The sequence below is a fragment of the Aquila chrysaetos genome, chromosome 20 (assembly GCF_900496995.4).
Source record: "Aquila chrysaetos chrysaetos chromosome 20, bAquChr1.4, whole genome shotgun sequence".
Taxonomy (NCBI): Eukaryota; Metazoa; Chordata; class Aves; order Accipitriformes; family Accipitridae; genus Aquila; species Aquila chrysaetos.
The window spans coordinates 20,225,249-20,240,160 of NC_044023.1; the positions used below are offsets into that span (position 1 = coordinate 20,225,249).

The window sequence follows — 14,912 nt, forward strand, 5'->3', positions numbered from 1 at the left end:
CAACTGTTCATGCTTTTTGCTGTTAGCAAGATTCTAGCAAATCTGTTCATGCAGTCTTTTAATTCCCATATACTTGGAAAATTATCTTCACAATTAGAGTGACAGAGTTGCAGGTAAGGAAGTAAAAAAGTAACCTTTGTTACTGCTATCAAGCAATGATAAGAATTTGACAGACCACTACGATTGCTGGTTAATGTTTTTCCCCCACCGTGTTTTACAGCCAAGAGCATTACTGCCCAATTGACAATACGATTATTTTAGCAGAGAACCGAAAACTGAGTGGACAACAGAACAAATATTTCCAGTGCCTGAGTATGTCCTCACCAGCAGAGTGTTTGAGTGCTTGTACATGGAGAAGGCTCATACCCACTGATGGTCTTGCCATACTAACACTGGCAGACCCTGTGAGTTAGACAGTACTCTGTCTCTGTCCATCAAAAAAAACCCAAAACAGTCTGCTATTTAACACAGTTGTCAGATACTGAGAGCTTAACTTTAGTATAAAGTTACCTTGAAGTGTGATTTGAGTCGCTGGTCTTTGTTGTAGTATTCCCAGACTGTATACTGTTCGCTTCACTAGGAGGATCTTTCACAATATCTGACTTTGGTCTGTAAGAATTGGAGGGAAGAGGGAGAGTATGATGTTAGTTTAACTGCACAATTAATCAACGCACAGTGCTACTGAAATCACTCCACATTCGATAGTGCATCCTTCAAACTTACTTAGTCTTCTTGTTAGCGTTCTTCTTTGTAACACTTGGACTAATTTCCTTCTCTTTGTCAGGTTTTTCTTTGTCTTGTTTTTCCACTTTCTCCTTCTTCTCCTTTTTAGGCGGTGGTGGGGTTGCATATTGCTGGGCAACTTGTTGTGCCACCAACTGAGAGTTTATTCTAGGTTTTCTGTAATGACAATAAAAAGAGAGATCTATAGTCAATTTTACACAGTAAAAATGACTTCACCAAAAGCAGTATGAAGATTTATTTCAGCAACCAGGGAAGAATATTCCACTTAGAAAGAACCAAATGGATGCCCTTATTTAATGTGAAGTATTACTACTGCTACTGAACAAGACAGAAATTTTAAAATTAAGAAATACTCCAAACTGCTGTTTCATCAGTTTTTAGCCTCATCTAACATTCTTAAGTATAACGGTCCCTTTCTTCCATCCGTGTCATGAAATCACAGCCAATTTGGGGGGGACAATAGTGAAAAAGCAGCTTTCAAGAAGTTGCCAGCCACACACTGTGGCTACACTTTAAGAGAAGGAACAGAGAGAGTGATAAAAATAAGTTTCCTGATAAACATCAATCTCATTCACATCGTTCAATTTTAATTTTTCAAATGAGCTTCTGGTTCCCTGAAGCAGCAAACCTGGCACAAATAACAAAGAACAAGAGAAGGTAACTGAGATGACTTTGTCCCGAGGGCCGGGACCGAAGCTCACTGGCAGGAGCACAGAAGACAAGCAGGCATTCACGCTTCCACGGGGGAACGGCCGTGCCAGCCTCCGACACACCGTCTTCACACAATTGTCTGCAGTCCCCAGCGGTGCTTGGACAAAATACACAAGAAAACTGTCCTTCAAAGACTATTTCCATTTCAAATTATGACTTATACAAAAAAAATAGCTCCACTTGTAACTGATACCTTGGTTACTGATCCTCAGAGTCTCACAGAAATTTGTACCTTCCTCTCTTCTGCATTCCTCATCAAAACTCTCAACTCCTCTCAGCTTAACAACTCAAAACCTCTCCCTCCTGGCCTAGCATATCACAAAGCAGTTTATACTCTGAATACTCTAAATATTCACAATCGATTCGGCCCCTTCAACACACCAGAAAGATCTATGCTTCCTATGTCCACACAGCTTAGGGGGGGGGAAGAAAACCAGGATATCAACTCCATTAGTCTTCCATTATGAGCTGAATACTAATTGCAACAGCTGCTCAATCTTGTCCATAGACGTTCTATTGGTCATAAATACGATTCAAATTTTCTATTTAGATCAGACTACAACAGATTGTCAATGAAAGCAGTACACAAGTATCATCAAGTCTACAAGTGGAACACAGAAACCCAAGGGTTTCTGCTGCAGAGCTCTGTACCTGCACCCAGTTTTTACTACAAACATCTAGAGACTTTAAGAAGCTACTCAGTGGTTTCATGTGTTTTAAAAAAAAAAAAGTGCAAAACACTAACTGCTCACATGTAACATCTGCATTTAGAGATGATACAAACAGAACACCCAGAGAAGTTCTGCGCCCTATCACAGGAAAATCCAAGTACCTAATAAGCCTCTCTTGGCACTGGTTTTCGTACAATGGTACCAAGATGCTCTTACTGAAGCCACATATACCCAAATATTTCATTTCACTACCACAGCTTATTATTATAAAGTCTATGCAACAGGTTGTAATCAGGCCTCTGACCTGTCTCAACACCACTGGCATTTAGATTTTTCACCCAACATAGAAACTGTAACTCCTTTTATGCTACAATCTGCATACATTTCTGAGTGAACAAAGATGATCTGGTCTTCAGCCTTAAATAACTATGATGCTGAAATGTTTTGCAGATCAGATCAAGCAGTTACCTGTTCCACAGAACAGTGACAATATTTAGCATCCTTGCATTTGAAGTCCTGTATACAGCAATTTCTGTCTGTATGGCTGAGAATAAACACACAAGTGTTTTGGTTACATGGAAAAAAGATTTTCAGATTGATACAACTACACTAAAAGCCGACAACAGTAGCTCGTCTCAAGCAACCTGTTAACCGCCTACTAAAAAAAAAAAAAAAAAAAAAAAAGGAGGAGGGAAGAGATAAAGTGTCAAGAAATCTTCAAAGAGAGGGCAGATACCATCTCCCTACATGGTTATACATTATTAACCTCACTGCTTGAAGCTGCCACTTTTGCCCAGACTTACAGCTATGTGCTGTTGACACAACCAGCTAAGTCAGAAACCCGAGCCATTCATGGGAAATCCCAATTCAAGAATCTGAGAGCACCTTCAAAGTTTTTCTACTTTGCACGACTGGTGTGTTTGCTTGCGATGTTATTTCCAAGCCTTACATCCAGCCTCCGCAGCTACTGAGCTGCCATTCCTGTTGTAGGAGTGCTGTGCTGCTGGAATGAAGATACAAATTTTAAGATGGAAACTTCAGCTAAACTAAAATAAAAAAATACATAAGTAAGTCACACTGCGTTGCCCTAGAGAAGGCTGGAATCCAAAAGACCAGCCATAAAGTGCTCCTGCGGAGACACTTCGCCCCATGCTCTTCCGCTCCTTATCTGTGCCTGTGACAGCACACTACATTTATTAAGTTTTATCATTTTCTGGCCAGCCACTGATGTAACTAGCACAACTTCTCCAAAACCCATATTTGCATATTCCTTCTTATACGCCACGATGGCTCGCTGGTAAGGGCAAACCCAAAACTGAAAGCGAAGAGAGCAGGCAGCAACATGCGCAGGCAGCAGACCTGCGGGCAGGGGACCAGCCCTGCTAATGGCGAGGAAGGGAGCAGAAAGCTGCTGAGACTTCGGTCAACACCGAGCATCTTTCAAGATCTGCTGTACTACTAGAACAGATTTATTTCTTTTTTTTTTTTTTTTAAATAATGCAAATAACCCAAAAGTTTTCCAATTCCTAATTTGGGCATTTCACTCACACTAGCAGCAAGCTTGGGAAAGTTAAAAAATAGGCAAGTTAAGCAACTGGCATACTAATAGTAATAATAATAGTAATAAAATCCTTCAAATAAGGCCCACGCTGCCACTACAGCCAGGATACACCGGTTACAAGCCCTGTACAAAAAAGCCAAGCAAAGCAAGTAGAGCAGCGCATTTTTAACCACAGCAAACTATAACCATAGTAACCACAATCGAGTAAAGTAGCTGCAATATCCAAAACTTGCTCCAAGCTTCCCTGCCTACCGAAAACACACTTCAAGGGCTAACACTGATCTTATCTAGCACCCCTAGCACAGATCATCCCTCCAGACACCGTTCCTGCCTCTACAGCTATCCGTGCCATATCCTAGTCATGCTGTTTGTCAAAGCAGCCACCCTCCTCATGAACGTTGTGGATTCTTCTCCAGCTGTGGCAGCAGGTAGCTTGCATTGCCTTCTAGAAATAAGGAAAAAAGTAAATTCAGTAATACTTTGCAGTGGATACTAGTCATCTTCCCTTTCAGAATTTGAAAAAGGAAGAAAACAGAAAATTTCAGTGCACAGAAACAAGCCTCATTCCCACTTGGGCTACAACAATTTAACATGCTCTGGCTTCTGCTGCAGAATTTGGAGTTATAAGAACAGAAAGATCCCTTTTTTCCTTTTTCTGTTTTTTTGAACGCTACAATGTGTCTGAGACTCCCTGCCCCTGTTTTGTTCCAGCTGGCCTTTTTTTTTTTTTAAAGGATTTTTTTTGGCAATCTCCAAAGAGAATGCTTCAATCCAAATACACAACTATTATATTGAAATAAGTTACCACTTGAACAGAATAACCTGAACAGAAAGTTGAAACCACTTCTGAATTTTTTTTGTAAGAATAAACAGCTGCAGAAACAAGTATTGACCATTTTTTACCCCCAAATCTGCTCATCAGCTTACTTTCTGTAACATTAACCAGTTCACATAAATAAGGAATACATCTAAGTGACAAAAATCAAATCCCAACTCAGCTTCTTCCAAGCTTTCTAACCAGCACTTGCACTTAAGGATCAACTATAATGTCATTTACTGTAAAGCTTAAAGTATCAACATTACACACAAACCACAGCTAGCATGTCTCAACTTCCAAAAAATTATTTTAAGAGATGCAATACTTAGTATTACACTTGGTTCTTGATTTCCTAAGCAGACATCAAATGCTGAGCCACAGTGCCATGCAGGCTACCAGGTCTTCCCGACCAGAGGAGGAAGATACACATTTTCCATACCTGTTCCCCGGCCCGTGCTGGGTCCCCTCTGACACCAGCAGCACCCGACATCTGCTACAAGAAACTCTGCTTGATTCCCCCCACCTGTGTCCCTACAAATCAAAACGTGCTATTACACCTTGGTGGCCACCATTACTTATGCCTACTCTGCACCTAGGATCAGCTGAGTGCTTTCAAAATCAGAGAAGCCAGTATCATGTAATAACACATGCCAGGAGATAATGCCAACAGATGAATATTCTAAGAACAAATTTTTAATGCAAGTATCTGAAATAGGTATGTTTCCTTCTACCTGAACATTAAGATGAAGTTATGCTTTGCTTGGACAATTTTCCCCTAATTTAAGCGACAGTCTGGTTGAAGACTCAACCGTCAAGATCCAACACTGATGTGACAAATAAATGAACACTATCCTTTTTCTTTTTTCAACATAAAGAAGATTGTCTTCTAGAGCAATTAAACTAAACTGTGCTTTCAAAGTTATGTTCAGCAAAATAAGTTGTTTCACATTAGCTAAACTGTAGTTTACATCACAGGAGCAGATACTTGCACAACAGTTCATGATCTTTGCAGCATGGACATACTGATGCATGAAGCAGCTATTGCAGTTGTCTATTCTGCGCATGGTTTTGGCACCTAGGCCTTTACCATCAGCTATTGTAAATGATGTGCACAAATACTCTTTACTACCTTTTAGTAACAGACCTGCACAGAAATATTATGCCTGCAAATACTATACCCTCAGATTGTCATATGAAGTGACACTGGGATGTTTGGCTCGTGGGAACTGGAATAATCGCAAGGCCTTTCCTGAAGGTCTCACTGCCTATGATACTGTGCTCTTGAAATAAAAAAACAAACAAACAAACAAAAACAAAGCAAAAACAAAAAAACAACAAACAAACTCAAAACCACACACACAAAAAAAAAGCCAACTGTACTTTTAAGGTTCTGGCAAGCATCTCGCAGTGTTTACAACTTGCACTTTCTTCTGTATCTCAAAGCTTCCCTTTAAAGCCTGTCTCAGGACCAAATCCAGAGCACTGACACCCAGGAATTCTGCTGCTCCACTCCTAACCCCTGCAACTGGGCTTAGGAGTAGAGCAGCACAAATCACCGCACATCCAACCCACGGTAGTTAGTCGGACCTGGATTTCAACAGGGATATAGGAGGATAAGTTGCACCATATTTTTCATGTGACCCTAATTTCTATATCTGTTTGGGATTTCTTTGGTCCCACTGCCTTCAGAAAAGACAAGCCACCCGTCTCCTGCAGACACTGCGGAGCAGAAACAGCGGCTGGCTTTATACCCACAGCAGCACACAGAGACCTTGAGGGACTCTGGCAATCCCCAGAAAGGTGGATCTAATTACAATTGCTCTTACTTTTCCTACAACTATGTTATCAGAAGAATGAAAGTGGCATTGAGTGGGATTTCAGAGTCAAAAGCCTCATGTAACATGAAGTAGTGAGGATTTGGATAATTTCATGCTGTTCTGGCTTTGATGCAAGCGGCGATACCAGCAGACCTCTGCGTGGCTCGCCATTTCTTTGAGAAAATGCGTTTCATACGCTGTGTAATGTGAAGTACGTGATTATTTTAATAATCCTAGTCACACATGAGTATATCTTTGCTCAAAGAAAAACAAGAAAACAAGACTAAAAGTATTTACGTGTTTATAAAACAGTTAGTGCCAGACCAATAATACAATAAGCATACTTCTGAGTGATACTGTAAAGCAAGGCTAGAAACTAACCCATGAACACATTTAAAAAAAATTAACATCTCCTTAAAAGATTTTTACATCCAGAAGAACCAAAGCTTTGGAGAAATTAAGCCATAAACATGACAGGGTGAGCGCTCATTCTTGCATGCATATTTTCCACTTCATTTGTGATGACCACATGGTCCATTTTAGCAACAAGAAAAAGGATGAATGGACAAATTGTCCTTAGTGTACAACTGCAAAGCAGTATGGAAGTTGTATACATTTATCTGAGAAGTTCTCTGTGTAATACAAGACCACAAGGCAACGATAAAAACAGTAAAAGACGACTAGAAGGACAGACAGCAAGAAATATATGACTGAGCCATATTTCATTGAAAGAATGTAATTCTCCTTTAACACTGATGTGATAACTCTGTGTTTTTATAAGACAGATGTTTAAAAATATAGAAGTTAATCTAAGGAGGAACAACCACTTCTAGGCTGCAGGTATTGGTTTTTCACAGCATCGCCAGCAGGACAGGGTTACCTTTCAGCTGAAGAAAATGGCATTTGCTACTAATCTTATACAGAAGGGCACAGGAACATGTTTGAAAGACTCCAATAGTTAAGTCTGAACATTTTGGAAAAACAGTGAAAGAAAATAACAGCTTCACATAAACTAAACAATTGTTCACCACAAAATAAACTAAGTACATTTAATAGTGTACGACCACCTCCAGAAAGCCTCCAAACTGTTCAACGTCCTCCTTGACTATCCAGCCCACTGTCTGTTATCTCCTCAGAAAAGCCAAGAATAGGCAACACAGAGATAAAGGAGCCTCAGCTTTGTGATAAGTATTCCTGGCCACAACAACAAACGTTGAGCTGTTCAGATTTCAGAAGAGCATTTTTAACTTTATGTTTGTCCACCAGAAGTTTTTAGACTTCAGGTAATTTCTCACAGTTTGAACACCCCCCTCAGTACTTATATTTTTAAACTTTAAGAAGTTTAAAATTATTTGCAGTACTTAATATTCAGTGGTCTCACAAAGCTGCCAGCACCCTGCCTTTTAGGGTGAAAACCTGCTTTTCTTAAGTTTTTCCCCCATTTTCCTTTTTTTTTTTTTTAATCAAATTAAGAATGGGAAAGTTATTAAATGAAATGCAAGCTGTCACCTCCATTTACACAACATGACAGGCATTACTGTTTGCTGGAAAGCAGCTAGTCACTGCCTCTGTGCCACTACACATAGCTAAGGCTCTTGGAATGATGCCTGTAAAAAGAATACTCAATTTCTTACTCCTGTTACAGGAGCCTTAGCATTGCTTATTTTTAATTATTTGGGCATATTTACAAATCAAAGCATATAAATCAAGGAGTTTTATTCCCAGAGTTGCCACTACACCGATTCTGCAGCTCACGTTTCTGATTTTTTTAGTGAAAATATGCTAAAAATCACAAATCCAGTACCAAGAGAGTCCCAGAATTGATCTGTGAAACTATTTCAGTATGACTGCTCAATAGCATAGTGCAATAGGTTTTTCAATACTTTTACAGTTCTTTTTTAATATTCATTGTTTCATACAATCCCATTACAAAACAGTCTAAAGTCAGGGCTGTAAGGTGTTTTTGGAAGCTGTTTGACCAGAATTTTGCCATCCCAAAGCTGAGTATTCACATAATTCCTCAAAACACCCGTTCCAATACAGTACAGAACCAGAAACAGCAAATACCATTTGCAGGCACCACCACAAATCCAAATGTGAAAGTCAGGACCATTCACCTATCAAATTATGTAAAAAACATCATACATGGTGTTCTTGCACAGCCGGACTTAGGACCTGGTGGGCTGCCAGCAAGAACGCAGCCCCAAGCCAGAGAACGGAGCTATTTGGGATTTTGTTGGAAAATTTTCAGTGGAAAAGCAACAGTGTTTGCATTTTTGCCAGTATATGGAACTTGCACAAAACTACTCTCTCTTGCTTTGTGTTTTGTTTTGTTTTGTTTTTTTCCCAAGGGAAACTGATAAACCACAGACTGGGCTTTCTGGTTTGAGAGTACTGAGCCTGAGACTGATTGTAAACCTGCAACTTTTCCACCCAGTCTCATGGCTCTGCTTACCTTACTGCCCTGGGTCTTTGTCCTTCTCTACCCCACAATCCTATAAAAATAATTTTAAAAGAGATGTCTAACATTGTATGGTGCACGTTTTGGACTACAGGTTCATTCTGATATGCCTCTGTGGAGGGTTTGTGATATCAAGTAGTGTACGACAGCAGCAAACAAAAGCTCCTGTACACTCCGGAGAATGAAGAGCCATCCCTACAAGGTCTCCTGCAAAACAGCACTTCTCAAGAGCAACAACTCTCCCCTTTTACAGCTATTTAATTTGAAATCACAAGATGGCAAGAGGAAGAGTTAAACACAAGTTGTTCTTCGGGCTTCTTTGATACCAGAGCATGGACAGAAAAGAGCGGTGATGGTGAATAACAACACTAGTATCAAGTTATTGGAAGAGAGCTTGAGGTTTACTTAACCACTAACACTGTAAAATTTAACTTACTATGTCTGCAGGAGGCAAAACAAAAGCCATGCTGAAGTTTTGGAAGAAATACTGCTCTGTTTCTCCTTTTAGAGCAAGAGTCTGCCTGGAAGCTTGCGTGGTGCTGGCAGTCTCACCCATCTTCTCATCCGTAGCACCTATCTAAACTGCAACAGGAGATAATTTCATATCTAATATGCAGCAGCTAACGAGCACCAGCAAAAGCCCCGAGGCTGTCCAGCAGATGCTCACCCTGCAGTTGCTTTCTCTGCCTAGTCCAAATACCTGGAAGAGGCCCGCTCCAGCGACAGCGACTGCTCCCGGCCGGTTGCAGAGGCTGCAGCCCCCATGGCTGTTCTTGCTGGCTGTGTGCTGCTGACCTGCATGGCTCTCCGTCAGCGAGCACTGCAGGAGCTTGAGGGGGCGCGGGGGTGTTCATGTATATGTATACGTGTATATATATATACATATATACACACACACACACACCAGCAAGGCAGCATTGAAGAGCTGTGTACTCCGAGTAAAGATTGTGCCTGTGTTCATCTGCCAGAATTACTTCCAATAGGAACATCTTTTAAGGACTAGAATGGGAAGAAGTCTGAATTAGCTTTTTCCGCTTTCATTAAAAAATAAAGCATGTTCCCTTAAATAAGGAGTTCAACACACTTCTAAATAAATGTAAAATTAGTAAAGAATTGGCAAGACACCAAATTTACCACATTTTAAGCACGTTTTGTCTTGTTTGATGGGGAGGCAGAACTGTCCAAATGATCACAACAACTTCATTATGCTTACAAGTATAAAGCTACTTCTGATTCATCATTATATATAAAAATCTAAGACAAAAATACATAGCCAGAATTACAGTTTTTCAGATGCTTTCTTGCTCCACTATTTTACATAAAAAATAATTTTCTACTAAGATTTTTTAATGGCCCATTTAAAAAAATAACCAGAAATTAAGAATAAAGAGCACAACACATCTCTCCTGCTTAAAACAGAATTTGCAATATGTAATAGATTAAAATAGCATCAATTCCCAATTGCAACATCACCCTAAATTCCAGCTGAACAAGAACAACTTTACAACTGCCCTTTTTGCTCTCTGGCTAATCATTTGCTTACCACCAGCAGTAGTTAGGCCCATAGCTAAGCATTCAGAAAAAAGCATTGCCTTGTATTCATTTATTGCATTTGCAGGGAAGAAGGTCTGCAACAGTAGAAAAATTGCACTAATATATACAAAATCCACAACCGAGTGTTTACTAAATGAAATGCAACCGTAAATGCAAAGATCACACCAAGCCCGAACTTGAAAAGATGGCCTTGAGATTACTAAATCATTTTTCTTAGATATTCAGATTTCTTTGGTCACCAATAATTTTAGACGTACATTGCAAGTGCTGCACAAGCTTCATTTCTAGAAACTTATTGCAACCTCCTTCATCATGCTATTGACCCATTCACTGATCCACTTGGAGCTTCAGTTTAATCCATCACTGAAAATTCAAATCAGTACTTCAGCAGGTTACACACCAAAATGGTAAAATTTGTTGTGCAGCTGCTTCTGGTGTTTTCGTCTATGGACGCACCTTACTGCAAAATACCAAATGTTCCATGATTTACACGGACTTACAAAATTCACTGATCTCCGCACAAAATTTACTTGCTTACTACCACCAGGACGATGATAAAAGTAAGGCCATTTTACTTGCTTGTCAAAAATAAGCTGCTCTCACTAGCAAAAATTTGAAAACAGTTCATAAAGCTGGCAGCAACCAAGATGTGTGTAATAAAATAGTCAGATTTACATCAAAACCAATTACTTAAATACTTCTTCCTATTTGACTGTTTATTAAGCTATGTATAATCCTGAGGAAAGCGAGCAGGCTCAAAACTTCCTGTTGAGTAACAAGGTGCAGTTGGCAGCGTGAGGGTATGGATGAGTCTGACGAAAATGCAACATGTAGATTCCCCAAAGCAACTGCTCATGGTTATTGTGTTATAAATTAAAATAATGAAAAACAGAGGAAAAGAATAGTTTTAGCAACTCTAACTAAAGCTAAAAACTAGGAACACCAGACTTGATGTTATAGAAGTGCTTTATCACTGCTGCTAATATACGTATTTCCATTTCAGACACTGTTATCTTGAGTAGTAGTGGAAATTGTCATGTATACACCATCCTTTAATTCAGCTTGACATATCCCATCTGGGGGCATCTGCCTCCAGGTTTTGGGATATACAACTTTTACACTTCAAAATCATAGCAGGAGAGGGACCAAACTTGGAAAAAAGCAAGAAAAAGGAGAGATGCTGAGAAAATGAGCTCCCTACCAAAAAAGAGATGTCAGTTAAAGTCTGAAGTTGATCCCCTCCCCCAAAAGTTTGTACTAAAACTAAAAAGTAAAATACGTTTCTGAAAGCATCCTTCTTAAAAGTGTGCTATTGGGTAAGCACAAAGAAAAGCCTGTACTTTTCTCTTATAGGAAGATGAGTTATAAGAGCATTCTCTCTTTTAACAAGCTCGAGCATCTCCAAATTTGAGCACATATCAACATACATGCTTAATAACGTGGCATCGCATATACAGTACCATTCTGAAGAAGCCTGTCAGTTTTAAATTTTTATTTTAAAGAGAAAATTTAATATGGTCTAATCTATGTCTGCAAAAAATATAATAAAAACATTTAAATAATATGTCTAAAACACCACCTGTTGTACAGCTAGAGTTGAATGAGATTCTAGGGTTTTGAAGCTGCACACCAGTATCGTCAGTCCAGAATTTGTGTTTTGACAACGCATTTCCAACACCCGTAATTTTTATTAGCAAACGGAAGGTAAATTTTAACTTTGAAACAAGGTGAATTTCTATAAACTTGGAGTCTGACATTTTAAAACTTAGAGCCTAAGTTTTAAAAATCAGCTCTGATGCAGAGAGAGATCAAGAGTCTTTTTTTTTTTTTTTTTTTTTTTTTTTGCGGTCACTGTCACCCTTTCAAACACTGTCCTAAGATCAGTACTGACAGGACTGAAACAGCCTACAAATCTGTGAGCGATGGTCACTAGCAAGAACTACATAGCAGGGTTTCCAGTCACTTAAGCATAATGCTTACATTTACATAACACTTACTCTTTGAGAAATGCAGATAACCTGAGTATCTAACCTGCATCCAGAGAGGCACGATGGCTTTGCTTAAAAACAACTAAGAAATTTCTACTGCGCAACTCTTTTGTGGAGTGCCCTCGCAATGCAGGGGTGGGTTGATTTATCAGAGTAAAATTTCATTGTGCTTGCATGACACTGGAACACTGTACACTCAGGGGGGAAAAAAAAAAACCAAAAAGACTTCTCTATCATTTACCAACCAGGTTAAGTTCACAGAGAAGCAAAATGAGAAACTACCATTTCTACAACAGATGCTGAATAGTCTCAGTAGGCCCTAAATCTCTAGGGATGCCATAAAAAAAAAAAAAAAAGCCAGTTGAACAAGGCAGTAATTTTCATTTGGCTACATCAGACACTGCAGGCTTTACCTAAATGAGACAAACTGAGTTTTTCCAGCAAGCAAAACCTTTTTGTTAAAACAAACAAACAAAAACCCCCCAAACCCCCAAAACAAACAAACAAACAAAACCATCAATGATAGGATTTCCTTTCATATGAAAGCCACAGGTCAAGAGTCCTTGAACAACCAGGAACGTAGCTTTGACGAAAAAGCTCCAGCCTGCACCAGCTATGCAATTTAAGAGACACGTCAGGGCTGCTACAAGGTGGAGCGGACGCGGCTCCGCTGCTCCCCAGCACCGTCCGGGAAGCCAACACAGCACCAGGCAGCAGCATGGGGAGCTGGTACCCCCTGGTACCGGTAAGTGGCAGCCCACCTACTCCTTCATACCTCTGCCCCAGCACAACCTGCGGCGAAACAGTCACTGTGGTTTAAGAGGAAACTTTACTGTTCAATAAATCAGTTTGCTTTTCTAAACACGACAAGAAATAAAAAACATTCTGAAGGACGATGAGGCAGGCAGGCATCCGTTTTCAAAAGGCCACCATGCGCTCAAAGGAGGTTTTTTTCCCCCACATTGTGTCCTCTGAAGAAAATTGAGAACTGAACACAGATGTGCAAGTGACATTTTGGGATGTCCGGTTCCATCCGGGCAGCACGACGCACGGCAATCCTATGCATGCATGCTGCTGCCCGGGAAAGCCGGAGGAGAAGTCAGGCACTGGGCTGCCATCAATAGCTGCTGCTCAAGCACCGTGGGAAGAAGACAGCCTGCGAGTACAGAAACTTTTGCTTTCAGAATTATTACTCCTGGGCATGAGGAACTGACCCAGATGGTTTCAAAATTTGCCAGGAAACAATATTACAATACTCTGTAAGCTCTTCCTCTCCCTAACTAGCCTCAGAAGAAACCTACTTATAGTAAACTGTTGGATCCCTACTTGGAGTACCGGTGCGAGTTATCTACATGTGCCTAGCACACTGTAGGATAGGGAAACTCAACTACCTTTATAAACAAAACTAGCAGAGAGCACTACCCTATGTAACAAAAAGCCAGGAATAATTACTTAAAATGGAAATATTTCCGAGTCCTCTGCAAGCCAACTTCTGATCTGCAGATAACAATGATAACTACTCGTCCAGACAAAACTATCATTTTTCAAGAAAGTTCTCAGATAAGGTAATCTTAAGCCTAAAATGCTCACTTTATTGTATTCTTGAGTGTCCTACCACTGTTACCATCCTGATGAACACTATTTTGCAGCTTTGCATATGCTCACATGGCTTGCATTTATTTGTACACAAGTAGACACACACGAACATACACAACCAACGCCCTGAATTGCCATCATTCTGGTACAAGCCCCAAGGAGGGAAAGCAAGCAAATTCAGTTAAAACTTCCTTTTTTTTTTCTTTCCTTAATTCTTCAAAACAATTCTGGTGCTCCATCCTAAAGAAAAGGTTAGTCTTGCTGAAAACTACCAGTTACACTGTGAACCTGTGCCAGCTGCAAATCACTCCAACTGCCCTGGCACCATCATTTAAAGTCATTTTCCATTTAAAGAGTCTCACATCAGCGCCAGCACAGCCTTTCATTACCCATCCCACTTAATACCCACAATCTCTCCACAGCTCACTCGCTCGGTCTCCACTGACCAAGCAGCACACGGAGACTGATGTGCGGATTATTGGGATTCCTAATGCCTTTTCTCCCCGCTGGCTGAGTGCTGAGCGCTTGGCAGCCTGCCTGACCCGCAACACGTGTGGGTTTGTCAGCCTAATGCACTTTGTCATCTGGAGAGTCTCAGGACGAAGCGGGACCCAACGGCGTCTGCATAGCAACGGATGACGGCTCCCAAAACTTCCAGCTACTGCACTTCCCAGCACTGGTGGAGAAAGAGGTACAGAAGTGAGTGTCTGGGTGTTTTGCCACTGCTTGCTTTCCAAGAGGCAAATACATAAGGTAAGAGCAACAGCATTCAGCATGATCCTTTAACTGAAGACTGGAGAGTCAACACAGGGCTTTCCCGTACAAAACATCCGTCCTCACTTGATTGTTGTCTTGCAATGACTCAAAATCTGCACGTCAAGATTCTGGCTTTGAGTAACTTTTTTTTTTTTTTTCCACAAACCCACCTTCTGTTAACTAAATAATGACGGTGAAAATTCAGAGATATGTGCTCAAAAATGAGTCGTGACCAC

At 40.3% G+C, this 14,912-nt stretch overlaps 1 protein-coding gene across 1 annotated transcript in view; it reads right to left on the reverse strand.

The window, feature by feature from the left end:
• LOC115333358 (RING1 and YY1 binding protein) overlaps positions 1-14,912 on the reverse strand; it is a 47,347-nt gene that overhangs the window by 7,746 nt on the left and 24,689 nt on the right. Inside the window, exons 3-4 of the mRNA XM_029996237.1 lie at positions 724-900; positions 511-609 (exon numbers count right to left, since the gene is read on the reverse strand). Of these exons, the coding sequence (XP_029852097.1) occupies positions 511-609; positions 724-900 (276 nt within the window). The remainder of the gene's footprint in view (positions 1-510; positions 610-723; positions 901-14,912) is intronic.